Consider the following 16,904-nt stretch of genomic DNA (forward strand, 5'->3'; position numbering starts at 1 on the left):
ATTAAAGACTTTATTGGTGTGTGTGCACATGCGTGTGCGTGTATGTATGATGTGTGCATACAGGCATATACATGTAAGAGGACAACTTTGGGGATTCAGTTCTCTCCAAGCATCAAATTCAAATGCTCAGGCTTACATGACAAGTACTTTTACCTGTGGAGCCATTTTATTGATCCCAGATTATTCTTAACCCCCATGTTTCATGCCAGTGTGTTTCTTAAGATGTGGTCCTCAGACTGTGAGCATTGAACAAGAGAACCTAATTTAAGAGTTCAGTTATAAACGAGGCAATGGTGGCATACACCCTTAATCCCAGCACCTGGAAGGTAGAGGCAGGTAGATCTCTATGAGTTTGAGGCCAGCCTGGTATACAGAGTGAGTTCCAGGACAGTCAGAGCTACACAGAGAAACCTTTCTGTCTTGAAAAACAAAAACAAGTTAGATTTATAGTTCCCACCCCAGACTTAGAAATTCTGGAATGAGCCTCCAAATTTTAACAAGACCTGTAAGAAATTTCTGGTGCACATTAAAGGTTGGAAATCATGGCTGAAGAGAAGGGATGGAAATGACAAGCCAGTGGCACCATCCCTGACCCCCATAAGCTCGGGTGCTCAGGAGCTGAAGTGAGAAGACTGCCCTGACCCAGGTGGCTGAGAGAAGCCTGGTCAAGGCAGTGCAGCCCTGTCTCAAAAGTCGGCAAACCGAATGGCTCCCAAGTCCCTGGAAGGTTCTGCCACCAGCTAGCAACTTCTCGCTGGTGACATTAGCTCAGGCAGAGATGGTCACCGCAGCTGCAGATCCTTCCAGGGAGAGTGCGGGCCTGAGCCCTAGCCATCTACACTGTGTGTTAACAGATACATTATCTGTGACGTAGATGTAAAATTTTCTTGACCAAATCTGTGTACATTTTGAGAATTTCTGAGGTGAATGTAGGAACCTAGTTCTGCCTATCGTCAGCATAAGCTCACTGCACACATAGGATTTTCCTTAATGCTTTTGTTCTTCCTTCCCAGATATACAGCCCAAAAACAAGCATTGGACAAAAGAAGCCACAGCAAGATTTCAAGCATGTGTTGCGGGGCTCAAACTCCAAGCCAGAGTTGTGGAAATCACTGAAAAGGGGGTGGGAGTTGAACTCACTGATCTTTCTACTCCCTATCCCAGAATAATTAGTGATGTTCTCATCACAGAACAGTTGGTGTTAAGATGTTCTTCACCACAGAAGAACACAGCCATTGGCAGAGCTGCTGGCAAACATAGCCAGATGGACAACCAGGGGCTGCAAGGTGATGCCTGTGAAACAGCCAAACTTTAAGTTTATGTCAGGGTTTTCTTTGCTCCTCAGCATTTCAGATCCAGCACACCGAGGGTCACTGAGATTTTCATACGGATGATTGCTCTTACCTGCCCACCCTTGTCTCTCCTCACTCCCTCCACTGGTCTCCTTCCACAGTCTATTCCTCTTCTGCTTGCGTGGTTGCTTTCTTTTTTCTTAAAATAACAGTTTGTTTTTATTATCTGTTCATTGGTGTTCTTCTTGCATGTATGTCGGAGGGTGTCAGAAGCTCTGGAACAATAGAGTTACAGCAATTGTGACTTCTGCTATGTAGCCCTGGCTGTCCCAGAACATGCTATTTAGACCAGGCTGGCCTTAAACTTACAGAGCTCTGACTGCCTCTGCCTCCCACACGCTAGGATTAGAAACATGTGCCATCATGCCTGCTTCTCTTCTGCTTTTTCTTGTGTGGTTGGGGTGGGTTGGGGTGGGTTGGGGTGGATCTAGATTCTGCGTAAAGGGTGCTGGTGGCATTCTTTCCTCTAGAGCCTTTTTGTCCTCCATTCTTTAGACCTGTTCCTCATCACTCAAAGCCCTTCTTTCGTGTGTACACACGTGTACATGCACGTGCATATGATATAATTTCACTTTTCTCTGTAGCTATATAAAATCCCATCGTGTATGTACCAAGTCTTATGTGTCACCCAGCTGTTGGTGACCATGTAGGCCGGGTCCATATGTGGACTGAGCCTGGGCCGGCCAGTGGCTTAGCTTTCCTGAACAGAGCTGCAGTGAGCAGGCAGCTTGTGCTCACTGCTGAGGTGCAGGAGCGCACGGGAACCCTAGCCTAGCCTTGGAGCACCTCCACACAGACTTTCATAGAGCGGCTCCGTCACTTCTCCTGCTGTGTAGGTGTTCCCCACATGCTCACCAGCATTTCTCGTTCTTTGTCTTTAAGATTCTGAAATAATCTTAAATCTGTTTTTTTTCTTAATTTTATTATTTTTTGAAAATTTCATACATGAGTACTATATTTAAATCATTTGTGCTTCTCCAAGGCCTCTTGTTATTGCTAATGATCTGACTGGTGAAGACACCTCTGTAAAACAGTTTGAATTTGTCCCCCCAGCAACTGAGGGTCTTGATCATTTAAAAAGTTTCACGTTGAATCTTATACTTTTACTGTAGAATGTATTTTTACCATCAAAAATGAAAACTCCACGATAGTTAGCCCAGGGAGAAGTTAGCTTTCCACCTTTTTCTAGAACTCTTTCATAACCCCGCAGCTTCAGAAGAGCCGTGCAGACCGTGAGCACTCCAAGATGCACTTTGGGTCTGCGTAATTTCAGTGTGCGTGTGAGCGAGCGAGCGAGCGTGTTTCAGGTTCCAGGTTTTTATGATAAACTAGAAATTGTAAAAACAGTTGTTGGTATGTGTACTTTGAGAACTGTCAGCATTGGCTGTGTGCTGACTGGATGATTTTAGCATTTAGTTTTTGGAACTTTCTATGAATTCTAGATCTTACCCCCGTCAGGTGGAGAATGAAGGTTTTTCCCATTGTAGGCTGCAGTTTCCCTCGGCAGAGAGCTGCTGCGTCTGTGCAGGGGCGTTAGTCTGTCCGCTTGGGTTTGTTCCTAGGCCGCTGAGCTCACAGAGACTTGTATATGGGAAGGTGGGTCCTGTTTCCTCCCTGTTCCGCACTTCCGGGTCTGTGGACCTCTGCTCCCTCTTGAGCTGATCTAATGCAGGGTGAGAGGGATCAGCTTGCGTTCCTGCATGTGGCTCTCCCCCTTTCTCTGCTGCCTTTTCTCCACTCTGTGTTTCAACTCCTTTGTCAAGATTGCTTGGCTGTACGGTATAGAGTTCCGTTTGAGATCATCTACTCTATTGGTCTGACGATCTGTTTTGTACCAGTACAAATCAGTACCCATTCTGCTAATTCATGAACATGTGAGATCTTTTAATTCGTCCATGTTCTTTCTTTATTATTTTTTTAATCACTGAAGCTGACAAAAATGTTCATGGTTTGAGGAGGTGCATTCTCTTTCTCTTTTTCTCCACCCCTTCCCCCTCGTTTTTTGGTCTTTTGAGACAGGGTTTCTCTGTTTAGCCTTGGTTGTCCTGGACTCACTTTGTGGAACAGGCTGGTCTCTAACTCACAGAGAGCTGCCTGCCTCTGCCTCCCTGAGTGCTGGAATTTAAGCTTGTGTCACCACCCTTGGCTTCGTTGATTGTACTTTAGGAGTGTATTAGCACCAAGATCCTGGGTACTGATAACTCTAACATGCACTGCTCTCTGATTTCAGTAAATTGAGTTGTGAACCAGATACCTTATCTTGGGCACTCCAAGGTGTTGACAGTCAGTTATTGATGAGCAAATGTATTGAATACTCGAGTATATTACTGGGGAAAAGAGTAAACTGTATGTATTTAAATAGCAAGACCTGTGCTTCATGTGTTTTCAGCCATCCCTTCAGCAGACCAGTGGAAGACAATAGAACTGCCAGTTAACAAGACTGTACAAGCGAATGTGCTAGAAGTCATAAACCCAAACTTGTTTTATGCCATTCCCAGTGAAATGCCAGGTGAGGAGCCACGCTCACGGATTTGTGCCTCTGCTTCTGAACTGTGCACCAGCGTCCTTTGGTGAACTCTGCAGGAAGTGCGGGTGTAACGAGAAAGGTGCTGCTTCTTAAGGACTGTAAGCCCAGTTTTAAAGACACCTGGTGCTCTGTTGAGCATCTGCTCAGCCGCTTGGGTTTACTGTAATCTAGTGTCCTAGAAGAAAAGTGTCCTTGGTTCCCACATAACATCTGCTGCTGCTGCTTTTTCTGCTTCTGCTTTTTCTCCTCCTCCTCCTCCTCCTCCCTCCCTCCCTCCCTCTTCTTCCCTCGTTCTCCTCCTCTTCCCTCCTTTCTCCCCCCCTTCTCCTCCTCTTCCCTCCTTCTCCCTCCCTCCCTCCTCTCCCTCTTCCTTTTGGTTTTTCAAGACAGAGTTAATCTGTAGTGTCCTAGAACATAAGTTTCCTTGATTTCCACATAACAACAACTTCATCTTCTTTCTCTTCCTCCTCCTCCTCCTCCTCCTCCTCTTCCTTTTCCTTCTCTTCCTCTTCCTCCTCTTGGTTTTTTTGAGACAGGGTTTCTCTGTGTAGCCCTAGCTATCCCGGAATCACTTTGTAGACCAGGCTGGCCTCGAACTCACAGAGATCCACCTGCCTCTGTCTCTCTGAGTGCTGGGATTACAGGCGTGCACCACTGTGCCTAGCTCCACATAACTTCTTTATTTAAAACACATTTTCTGTGTTGAACTATATTTACTAAGTTAACCTTCAGCCAGGTAAATGAGCTTCAACCAGAACACTTTCCAATAATATTAATCTTAGTAATCAATTAATAATAATTTTTTAAATTAAAAATGGTTGTTTGCATGTCTATATTCTAGGTCTGTACAGTCCTACAGACCACAGATTGGTCTAATAGGCTATACCAGATACATAAGTGAAGTACAGGGAAATTTTAGTGTGTTACCTTTTATGTGAGATGATTCAGACTTTTGTATCTTCAGTGCATATTTCATTTGATTAGATAAATTGAGCAAGGCAAAGATAGGATTTAATTCATATGCAGATTTCATCAGCTTTTTATTCTATATAAGTTATTTTTAGGTGAGGGTGTAGGTTAGCTTATGAAATTTTCTCAATTCTCAATACTCAGCTTCAGCAACATTTTATGACTGTTTGTGTACTCTCAATATGTTGTACATAAGAAGGTGATCTTACGTATAGCGTCAGCTCACCTGTACTGTAGACTGTCCCAGACAGCCCCAGCCTCTGCTTTTCACTATACAGATTACAGGTAAGTTTTTGTGATTTTTGAGAAAAAGCTTAAGAGCAATAATTGGTATTACTACAGTTCCTGGGTTGACAGTTTGAAGCAGACTTCATTTCTTTCATTGTTAAAATTCCCCAAAGTAGATCTGAACAGATGCTTCCACCTGTACCCAACTGACCTGCCAATGCTACAGGGATGGTTTCACAAACGTTTAGGAGGTTGCTTGATTATAAACTTCCTTAAGCAAGAAGAGCAGAACCAATCTTACATGTTACTTTTCTTTGTAACTGAACTCTATCGTGAAACATTTCTGTTTCTAACCAATGTGACTACTTAAGGCTGATGAGAGGCCAGCTCTTGACAGCAGTCCTTACTCCTGAAAGTTGTCCTCTGACCTCCACATGGGTGCCATGGCATCCCCCACTGTGAATAAATGTAAAATGCAAATAAATAAAGTTAGTAAATGTTTGTAGAGGGAGCTCACTAGCAGAATCACCCCACGCCCCCAGAGGCTCCTCATAACCCTGAGTTCAAATCTCTGTGCATAAGATAATTTACTCTTACAACACAATGTGCATTTTAATGTGCAGAGAGCCCTGGCTGATTAGACTTGGATTCTGTGTATATTGTCACTATTGTTAGCCCTGGAGACTTTCTCACACTGGAGATTGCTTGTATTTCAGAAAATCAAGAAAAGCTGTGTGTGTTAACGGCCGAATTGCTAGAACACTGTAATGCTCAGAAAGGCCAGCCATCCTACAGACCACGGACAGGAGAAGCATGCTGTGCCAAATATACAAGTAACGTTCCTTTGCGTGAAATACTGCTGGGAAATATTAGTTGTTACCTTTTTATAAGATGATATAGATTTTGGTGTCTTCAATGCATATTTCATTTGGTTAGACACATTAAGAAAGGCAAAATTGTGACTTATGCTAGGGTCATCTGCTTTTCCATTCTATGTAGGCTATTTTTAGGTAAGGGTCTATGTGTGCTCAGTTAACCAGCTCAAAGGACAAGGGCTTGGTTTGGTGGTCACTGGTGCAGAGTCCTCCATATTTATGGAGCTCTGCATGTGAGGAGACCAAAAGGAGTATTAGCTTATCTCAGGACAGGCGTGTTAAACATTGTACGCCAACAAATTGTGTTGTTAATACAAATAACACTTGTTGAGAAGGTTCTGGTTTGTTTCTGGGATGGGAGCCAGATCAGAGGTGCTGTGAGGGCATGGGTAGGCATGGTTCCCACTGCTTCCTGTTAGCCAAGCAGGTCTAGAGCAGGGTACCCAGGGAGACTGCTTCTAATTGCAGCCAAGGCCAAGATAGGGGAGTATGTAATGGATGTCCCCAACTCGGAAAACCCCATCTGGATCTTGGAGGTCTTACCAAGGCAGCTCTGTCCACGCATTCCTAGCAGGAGAGTGGCTGTCGCATGCTGGGCCTCCATCATCTTAGCGGCATCACTTCTGTCTTAATTTACTTTTGTATGGCCTGTGGACCTGCCTGTTCTCATTTTCATCCCAGTAAAGCATGACTTGGGGTATAAGACCCCTCATTACTGTGAGGCTCACAGACACTGCAGACACTGCCCTGTGCTGCTCTGTGCCTCCTGGTTCGCTTGCTGTCGAGCTACTGCTGGCAGTGTTGTTCCGTCTGCTCCCACTGTCCCTGTTCCCCCACACCGGCATTGGTCCCCTCAGGGGACTCTGTGGACATGGTCACAGTTTCCCATAATCCCAGTCTAACTGATCCTCTAGAGTGTTTGTCCTCCAGACCTGGGCTGTCCTGGCTGTGTCCTTCACCTTCATGCTGAGGACTGTGTGAACAGTCTTCATCGCTCCCTGCCCTGGGCTTAGCTGAGTGTCTTCTACTCCACTTGGGTAGCTGATCCTTTCTGCCTCCCTCCTTTCCTCACTTGACCTCGCTGCTCTTTGGATCTACTCCAGTGTCTGGATCTATCTGTTTCTTAGATGCTAAGGAAAGGTGCTGCATGTGAGCTAAAAGCCTAGCCTTGGTGCTGTAGTTTTCCTGGATATAAAATCTGGGTTGGAAGTCATTTTGAAAGCATTGCTTTGTGTGTTAACTGTTGCCATTTTTGTTGTTGTTTGATTTTTTTGTTTTTGTATTTTCAAGACAGGGTTTCTCTATTTAGCCTTGGCTGTCCTGAAACTCACTCTGTAGACCAGGATGGCCATGACCTCACAGAGAGCTGCCTGCCTTTGCCCCTGAGTGCTGGGACTAAAGGTGTGTGTCACCACCACCCAGCTAGCTGTTGGTATTTTTGATTAAAAGATAGGTTCTCCAAAGTTTCGACGTAACCTTTGGTTGTGTGGGACGTTGAGTGTCCTCTTGATCCTGTGTGACTGAAGTGTGACTTCACACAGTGGCTTGCTTTGGGCACTCATGAGCAGTCTCAAAGTCTGGAAATGCTTCAGGTTGGGGATTTTTCTCCTGAACTCATAGCTTTTATTCATTTTCTCCTTTTGACTTCTGTTGAGTCTTCCAGAGCTTGACATAGACTCTGCTGAATTTGTTTGCTGTCCTTTCATTCAGGAGTTCTTCATTTCCTAACTTTTCTCACCTATGTTTTGATGCCATATGGTAGCTTCACCAGCTGTTGTTTTCTTGGGTGTGTTTGTGCCTGAATGTCCCCTTCATGCTTTTGAGAATGGAATGTCTTGTCCTTGTGCCATCAACCTTTGAATGTGATCGTTCAGCCTTTGCCTCTGCTTTCTCCAGGTTCTGTTTTGCTTGCTTTGGCCTTCTCTGTCATGTGAGAGGCTTTCTTGAATGTCTTTTCATGTAACTAAGATTAGTTACATGCCCAAGGGTTATTTGGAAGTCTATGCACAGCAGAGCTTACCCACTGTGGTCTTTGGCTCTACTAGCAGCTGGACAACATCTGGAAGTGCTCACCTGTTGGTATCTGTCTCCTGACTGGGATATGCGCTGTGCCTAACTGAGTCTTTGGAACTCTTTCTTCTCCTCAGCTACACATTCCCCAAGTCCATGGTCCCTTTGGAGAAGGGAAGCATGAAGCTCACCATCTCTTCAGTGAATGTAAAAATGTTGTAGACTGAAACATAGTTTGTTGAAAGGTCTCGGAGGATAAGTGCTGTGTTTACCCTGGCCTCACTCCTTTGCCTCACCTCCAGGCCCTGGTAGCTCCTGGGAGACTGTTTGGCTTCCTCACTACCACCTTTACATGAGCTCATTGGCTGTAAGCTGTTTCCATTTGTACATCTTTCTCCAGCCTTCCAGAATTGCATGATCTTCTGTCCTGTTTCTTGTTCCTGTACTTAAAAAACAAAATCAAGGCTCTTTGGGTCTCCATAGAGGGATTGGAAGGAATATTGAAAACTCCAGACTCTTAACTAGAAAGCACGTGTGAGTTTTTACATGTTGTAGATAGAACTGTCTCAAGGAAGGGGCAGGGCTCTGGACCATGATTTGTGGGCTGAGGTCCTTTTGTTTTCAGGTGATGACTTCTGGTACCGGGCCGTTGTTCTGGAAACATCAGACTCAGACGTGAGAGTGCTGTACGCTGACTACGGAAACATCGAAATGCTGCCTCTTTCCCGGGTGCAGCCAGTCTCCGCCAGGCACCTGGAGCTTCCCTTCCACATCGTCAGATGCTCACTTGAGGGTACACACTTCTGCTGCTCTTAAGTGTGGATCAGATGGTTTTATCACATTGGCACAGTGGTGGAGAGCTCTGGGCCGGTGCTTCCAGGTTCTTGGCCTCATCACAGAACTAGGAAGTCAGGGCACACAGATCTACAGGAGACTCAAGGGAGCTTCAGTCAGAGCAAGTGACAGGACAGGTTACAGAGGAAGCGCTGTCAAGAGTGAGACCCCTAAAGGGCTTTGATGACTGTGGGGGGAGGCTTTCTTTTATGGGGTTCAAGAGAAGGAAGAGTTGGTTACTCAGAGAGAGTGTGCAAAGTACATACAGGTAAAGGAACAACAGGCTGCAAGGCCAGTACTTCGAATGGAGGGTATGTGCAGTCACCTGGGGTCCCAGCTGAATTGTCCTTACACTTAACCCTCTTCTAAGCATCTTCTCAATGAGTTCTCAATGAGTTTATCCTTTAACTTGCATGAAACTACCTTCGATTGTCTTTCTGTTTGGGACTTACCTTCAGAGGGTCAAGGTTTGTGTTCTGTCCTGTTGTTAGGCTCTAGTGGCTTGTAGCTCCCTCGTGGGTCTGCTGCTTTGTCACAGCTTCCTGTAGGAGCCAGGGATGCTCGCTGGCGTCACCCCAGTGTCCTCACTGTGCTTCTGAAGCAGCCTCTGATCAGCTGTAGTTGCAGCGTGTGTAGAACATGTGTGGAGCAAACAAACGAGGACGCCAGAGGTGGCCCTGTCCTGTCCTGCCCTCCTTAAGACGCTGGCGCTGACACTCAGAGCATGCTTGGCTTCTGTATGTGTTGCCCTTCCCTAGAGCATGGAGGCCAGAGCATTTCTGTTTCGTGCTCTAACCCCGGGTTCATGTTGGTGCCCCACAGCCTGCCCAGCACCAGCTGCACCAGCAGCCTCATTAGATGAACTAGACACGGGCTCTAAAAGGAGGTGAGGGGCTGCAGAAATGGCCCAGTGGTTCAGAGCATGGCTTGTTCTTGCAGAGGACTGAGTTAAATCCTTACACCCACACACCCACATGATGGCTGGCAACCATCTGTGACTCTAGTTCTCATTTCCATGTTCACAGGGTGCACATGTATGCACACACACACACACACAGAGAACATTCATGCACGTAAAAATAAGTAAGTACGTCTTTAAAAATGACTTGTAGAATAAGCATGTGTTTAACTTCTCCAGGGCTGGTGGAACTGAACGGAAGCTGCTCGCAGTTAGTGACACAGCTGCTGAGAAATGCCATGCTGAACCAGAGCGTGATCCTTTCTGTCAAAGGAATCTCGAAGAATGTCCACACGGTGTCGGTTGAAAAGTGTTCTGAGAACGGAATGATCAATATAGCTGAGCAGCTGCTGATGTGTGGCCTGGTGGAAAACCTCTCTTCTAAAAGGAAAACTTCGTCAAGTAAAGGTGCCTTCTCAAGCCTAATAACAAAGCACCGCTGAGATGCAGTGTGGCAGGGGTCATTGTCTAAGCTGGCCTGACCGCCTAGCTGCTTATGGCTTCAGGCCCCTCCCGCTCCTCCTCGGCACTCCTGCGGCGACCTTACCCAGCGGTTTAGAATGGCTGCACAGTGTGGCTGTGCTTCCCCCAGTTCCCTTTGAGCCTGATCAGCATGAGAGGACCTTGTGTCTTTGGGATTGAACCTTCCCGGGACCCAGGAGACGTGCATTAGACCCACCCTGCCCCAAGGGGCTTGCACACATCACAAAAGACCCGGTCCTCGGCTGGAGTGCCGCTCTGTGAGTCCAGGTCGCAGCAGATGAGTATAGTTGCCACTCAGACACAGACACAGACAGGCACAGGCGTCTTCAGGTCCGGGGCTGCTGGTTTCCTCACTGACATGACCTAGTGGCTGTTTTTGTTTGTATTTTGCTTTTAGAAACGCCACACAGTACGGACTGCTGCTGCGCAGAGTTACAGAAGCAGGTGGGTGCCTCTCCCTCACACGGAACCACACCCGACGCTGTAAGAAAGTAAGCCATGATGTTTCCTCTTCCTCTACAGCTTGAAAAACACGAACAGATTCTTCTCTTCCTCTTAAACAACCCAACCAACCAAAATAAATTTATAGAGATGAAAAAGCTGCTGAAAAGCTGAGTAAGTCATGTCTCTGCCCTTCTGTGGTGCCTGGAGAGGGCCTGCCGCCTTGTGGGCCTGCTCTGGGATGCCTTTTGTGGTTCGCTGTGAGGTCTCTGCTGGGCTGCCTTGTCCCGGCACTCCTGGTGCGCCTGCCGTAGGGCCTGCATATGGGGAAGCCTTTTCTCATTGTTTGACTCTGGACTTGCTCACGTTATCGGTGTGTGGAGAGACTTGTAAAGATTGTCACAGGGTAAAGCTTAGCCTCAAATTGTCCAGACTGGAAATCATCCCAGCCTCCCTTGGACTCTGTGCCAGTAAGTTTAGTACTTGCTTTGGGTGGGGCTGGAGGAGAATGAAAAGTGTGCACACCATCCCTGCCGGCGGCACTTTGCCAATAGTTTCCTACTTTTTCTCCCTGCCCGGACACTGCTTTAAGAGGGCCATCAGAAAGTATTCTATAGCCAGTAATCAAATGGTTTTGTCCTCTTTACTTACCCTTTTTGTTGATACAATGTTAGCCCAAAGCAAAGGTGCGTTTCACTCCTACGGGGCCTCTGTTGGCCTAAGAGCAGCGTTTGCTGAGCCCTGGCAGCACTGCAGCAGCTCTCCATTATATTTTGGGGGGAGGGGGCTTGTTCCTCTGTGGCAGCAGTGCCTTTGAGGACTGCCTTTGATGTGGCCCCCTCTACTGTGTGTGTTCATAAGGAAGCACAGTTGAGCCCTAAGCTGGTGCCCTGAGCAACAATTCTCATTGCGATAGTTTAACGTCTATATAAATAGGACTTCTGTTTTGTGTGCCTGAGCTTAAAATCTTGAATTTAATGGCGATCTTCGCCAGAGAGACTGACGAGCCTACAGACGCAAGTTTTTGCATTTAGCCCAGCGCCAAGGCTACCCCTTCAATCATTGTTGAACTCGTTTGTGCTTTGTCTATTGATCTGTGCAGTGAGCTTTTTTTCAGAAAGACACTGAATTTAAGATAAAAGCTACACAGAAAGATATACAATTTAAGATAAAACTGTTATTCTCAGTTGTTTCTAGAAAATTAGAGAGCTTGATTTAAAACATACACGGTTTCCTGTCCGAGTACACAGCGTAGCGCTTTACACTGGGCTGGGCCTCGTTTACATCGTCCTCACAGAAGTGCACTGGGGAGGCAGAGACAGGCCGGGACTGTGCCCAACCTACCGGGGCATTTCCAGGCCACTGAGAGGTGTTTGTAAAGTGAAACCACAGGTAGACAGGGCTGTCCACTGACCTCCATAGCTGTGGGCACAGTATGCATGCACCTTGGCCCTCCCCCCTACCATCACACGCGTGTACACCCTCAGCACACAATAGAGGCATCTTACTGTTGGATGAGGAAGCAGAGGTGCATCCCACACACACAAACTGTCCCCTCCACACCTCCCACTGCCAACTGTCTCAGCTCACAGGTGAGGAGCTGGCCTGGGCTGTGTGTGTGCTGGGCTGCAGCATCTTTCTAGGCTGGTGCCGATCTGCAGGGCGTGGGTGAGGTGACACAGGCGCTCAAGCGTTCTTTCCTCGTTTTGCTGGGAAATGGAACCGTACAATCTCACCTTAATTAATCTTCCCACAGATAAAGACGTGTTTACAGTTTTCAGGCTTTTATAACTGGTAGGTTGTTTGGCTTCGGTTAGTAGTTGTGAGTCAGGTACACCTGCAGTGCCGGCCTTGGGGAGTTGAGGCAAGGGGAAAGTGTGTGTTAGCATGGCTTGGTCTAGAAAGACCTTGTCTAAAAATTATTATTATATAACTACATACCAAAGATGTTACTGAATTACAAATTTTTTCAAGAGGAGTGCTATATGTTTCTTAAAGGGATAATTAAGTAAATTCATATAAAATTTCTTACTTTTGGAGAAGAGTACAAAGAGCTACATTTTATATTTGTGGAGAGTATAATTAGCTCTGGTTAATGTTAATATCAATAAAAATTAAACTTACGGAGATGTTTCATGTTTTATCTGACAGATATAATGTAAATGTATAGTTCCAGTTAAGGTATTTGGTTTGCTTGTACTTAAACCTGAAATTAAGAACCATAGTGATTTTTATATAATATTTTTGTGTAATGATGGTTGGTTTTTCTCTTTCAGAAGCGGTATCTCAGAAATAAGTGCTTGGGAGGAAGGCAACAACCAAGGCGAGGCTTGGGAAAGAACTGGATCTGTGCTCTGCTTGCTGGGACTCCTTGTTCCTTTTCCTTAGCGACCTTGCTCTCTCCACCTGGACTTGCTTAACTTTGTTCTGTTGGTTTGCTTGCCCACCCCCAGTTCTTCACAGGAAATTCATGAATCTTACATAGGAGATTGGTGTACTAGCCAGGCATGATGGTGCTTACCTGTAATCCCAGCCATGAGGAGACTGAGGCAGGAAGACCTCAAGTTCAAGCCTAACCTCATAGTTAGATGCTTTCTCATACAAAGAGCCCCAAACAGCATCAAGACACAGAATTTAGGAGAAGGGTAGGAAGGGGGGTGCAAGGTGCCTTCTACTAAGAGTCTCTGTCTGTCTGTCTCTCTCTCTCTCTCTCTCTCTCTCTCTCTCTCTGTATTTGCCTCACTGAGTATGGAAGCTAGAGCCTCGCATGTCTAGGCGAGCACTCTCACAGAGTCAGCTCCCGCATCTCTCTCTACTTGAAAGTGTTGAAGAAAATAAAGCTGGTGGTGGCGCTGGGAAGGTCTAGTTGATAGATAGGTGGGCTTTAGCATTGTCTGTACATTTCATACATTTTTTTTTTTTTATTTTGGTTTTTCGAGAAAGGGTTTCTCTGTGTAGTCCTCCCTTTGTAGACCAGTCTGGGCTCAAACTCACAGAGCTCCGCCTGCCTCTGCCTCCTTGAGTGCTGGGATCACAGGCATGTGCCACGGGCCTGCCTGCCATTTGTTGATGAGATGCTCCCTGATGTCTGCCGCCTTCCCCAATGCTGTTTGGCTCCTTTGCTTCTGGGCTGCGAGCCCTCCCCTGCTTGGCTCCGGGAACACACACTGCTTCACTTGTCTGTGCTGGGATCATAGAGTGCGTCAGGAGCTCCCAGAGCACTGGGAGGATGCTGGGTGTCCCTCCACAATGCCCTCTGGGGTTGTCTGCCTAGTCTGTGGCCATCCACACTTGTTCGCTAGAAATAATTTCTATTTTCTCAGGCACAAATTCAGTCATCAATTTAAAAACTGAAAGCATGTTTATTTTGTCACAGCACGTGGTCACAGATTGCCCTAAACTCGGCCATGTGCAAACTCGTGAGGCAGCTGCCTTCCTGGCAGCCCAGATTCTGTTGTGATAGTCCCAGGACTGTGGCCCCCTGAGACGATACTGCCAACTCAAGTAAAACACTGATGTCGCTGGGATTTTGTTCACTGTTTTCCTTTTGTATTTTGCTGGCGATGGTTGTCAGCTCTTCTGTTAGGCAGACTTCCTTTCTGTAGAAAGTCGCTTGAATGTTGAAGTGCCTATGCTTACTTAACAAGTTTGTTCTGATTTGTCCAGTAAAGTCACTTGTCTGCATTGGGCCCTTCTGTGCTTACTGCTGCCCTTTGCCCTCCCTCCTCCTCTCACATACGCTGCAACCCCAGCGTGAAAATGCACGTGGCAGCGTGGTGTGGCAAGATGGCCTCTGCATCCTGAGAAGCCAGGCAACTCTTGAAGAGTCCGGTGTCCCTAGTCAGATTTCATTGCTTGAGAGTCCACGTGGCCCTGGATACTTGACTAGAAACTAATTGCATTTCGAACTTGGAGGGTCAGCTTGTTCACACAGGGGTAATTGTTCCCTGGACCCAGGCTCACGGGCAGGCAGTGGTACACGCCGATGCCTCCTGCTTGCCTTAGTAAACAACAGCGCTGAGTTTTGTTTCTGACCCCTTTTAATGTGTCAGCGATTTCTTTTATTCCCCAAATATTTCCTGAACTCCAGCTGGGGCCTGGCATTGTGACAGACACTTTATGGCTGTGCAAAGCCGTCGGGGCCAGCTCTCGGGCTTCGGCTGCCCTCTGGGTGTCCAGTTAGGCTCTGGCCGCATGCACTAAAGCTGAGACTATGTGTCAGCCACCAGCGGACTTCCTGGACAGAGACTGTGTGAACATCAAGATTTCAGGGAAGGTCCTCCAGGAAACAAAGGGGGCTCGTCTGCAGTGTGCCTCAGGGCTGCCTGTCAAGCCAGGGAGGTTGTGGTGGTGACTGCAGGGGCAGAAACGGAGAGAAGTGTGCTGTGTGACTTTTGACTCAAGTTTGTATGAAGGTAAAGATTTGAGCCTGCCACACTCCTCAGCACTAATTGGCCAGCTGTTCCTACCACGCTGCCAGGACCTGGCTGTTGCAGTCTCCATTACCTGGATCATCACCTTGCACACCCGAACATGGCTTGGCTCAGGCACTAAGACCTTGGTGAGGGGCCTGGGGCCTCCATGATAGGGACAAGCGCTTAGGAGCCTCACTCTCTGGGCAGCTCTTACCAGAGGGGGAGCGCTGTTGCCACCACAAAGTTTTAAAACTTTTGGCATCGTTTGAAGGTGAGGCGCAGTGCTCATGAGCTCCCTTTGTTTCCTGGTCGGTTGCTTGATCCTCCATCCCTTGCCCCACATGGTAGCTGCTCAGTGGGACAAGGGCGCACACATTTGCTGGTCTGCAGGTGCCTGGCTTTGCCTCTCTTCCCTTTCAAGTATGCTTTCATGATGGAGGTGAAGACTTAGGGTGAGGCTATATCCAGTGAGAAATCCTGACATCATTGTCTACAGGCCAGGAGATCTAAGAGAAAGCATATTTTCTGCATTACAAAACCAACAGAAATGGTTAAGGCCTGCTGACACGCCAGCTCCAAAGCCATGGTCATTCCACCACACTTGTGTCTCAGGAGTGCTGAAGTCCTCATCTGTGTGTGTGCGCATGCGCGCACAGAAACACTGCAGGACAATTTGAGAACTTTAAAAGAGCAGTTACCCATCCGGGCAGTGTGGTACATACACTTAGTCTCAGCACTCACGAGGCAGAGGCAGGAGGCTCTAAGTTCCAGGGCAGCCTGGTCTTCAGACCGAGTTCCAGGACAACCAGGGCTGCAGAGAAACCCTCTCTTGAGAAGAAAACAGAAACCCAAGTTACTCTGTGTAAGTAACCAAGCATTGGGGCCAAAAAGACAAGGCACAGCCCTGAGCCCTGAGCTCTGAGCAGAGTGGGGACCTTGGGTAATGCTCTGCAGGATGAATGACTCATGCATCTTGAAGGGCTGTGAGCAGCTGCTGAGCTATGCTGGAGGCCTCGGCCTGGCTTAGCCACCTCCACTGCGCTCCGCATACCACTGCTCAGTCCTGAGAGCCTCTGGGCCACACTGCTGCCCTCACCACCTTCCCTGAGCGTGTTTGGGATGGCAGGCTACGTCCCTACATTGAGGTTTTAGTCATGAGGTGAAATGTGAAGAAACCCCACGTAGGTAAAATGTTAGGAAGGCCCAGAGTTGGAACACAGCTTTTCCGTGGTGTGAGCCTGCTGGCACAGAAGCGCAGCAGATGCTGATGGGAGGGTGTCAGAGCTGACTTGCTAAGGGCTACCGGCTGGAGCAGCATGGCCCACCACCACGGGTGCTCCTCTTAGGCTTAGTAGAGTGTGCATTGGTTACATGTTTGAAATAACTTGGGATCTGTGGGTTAATACTATCAAGATGGAGGTCACCTGTTTTTGTCCTTTTATTGCCAGTAAAACATTTAAAATTCCACATGTGCCCCCATTTCTCAGAAAAAACACTGGCACTGGGGCAGACATCCCCTGTCACTTTCATACTTGGGAGGCAAGTTCCCCCGCCATAACCACGTCTGTGGGGCACGCACATGCTATCTAGGAGTGTTCCCGATTTTACCGGTCAGTGCTCCAGTAAACGCCAATGGAAGGGATGAACTGAGTGCAGACAGAAAATAAAACTTCTCTCCCTCTCCAGGGAAGTTTGCCACACCCAAGCTGCCTGGGAGCCAGGTTCCCTGTAAGCTGTCTGACAGGAGTCAAAACCCAGCTTAGACTACAGAATGAAATGCAACAAATGTTTTTAAAATGTGTGAAAACACAG

General features: G+C 47.3%; 1 protein-coding gene across 1 annotated transcript in view; it reads left to right on the forward strand.

The window, feature by feature from the left end:
• Tdrd1 (tudor domain containing 1) overlaps window positions 1-12,995 on the forward strand; it is a 37,089-nt gene extending 24,094 nt beyond the window's left edge. Inside the window, exons 18-25 of the mRNA XM_055591618.1 lie at window positions 1,014-1,286; window positions 3,742-3,861; window positions 5,793-5,909; window positions 8,587-8,754; window positions 9,934-10,161; window positions 10,634-10,680; window positions 10,759-10,851; window positions 12,954-12,995. Of these exons, the coding sequence (XP_055447593.1) occupies window positions 1,014-1,286; window positions 3,742-3,861; window positions 5,793-5,909; window positions 8,587-8,754; window positions 9,934-10,161; window positions 10,634-10,680; window positions 10,759-10,851 (1,046 nt within the window). The 3' untranslated portion in view covers window positions 12,954-12,995. The remainder of the gene's footprint in view (window positions 1-1,013; window positions 1,287-3,741; window positions 3,862-5,792; window positions 5,910-8,586; window positions 8,755-9,933; window positions 10,162-10,633; window positions 10,681-10,758; window positions 10,852-12,953) is intronic.
• The last annotated feature ends 3,909 nt before the right edge of the window (window positions 12,996-16,904 follow it).

The sequence above is a fragment of the Psammomys obesus genome, unplaced genomic scaffold, assembly GCF_907164565.1.
Source record: "Psammomys obesus unplaced genomic scaffold, mPsaObe1.curated_primary_1811, whole genome shotgun sequence".
In the NCBI taxonomy this organism is placed as follows: domain Eukaryota; kingdom Metazoa; phylum Chordata; class Mammalia; order Rodentia; family Muridae; genus Psammomys; species Psammomys obesus.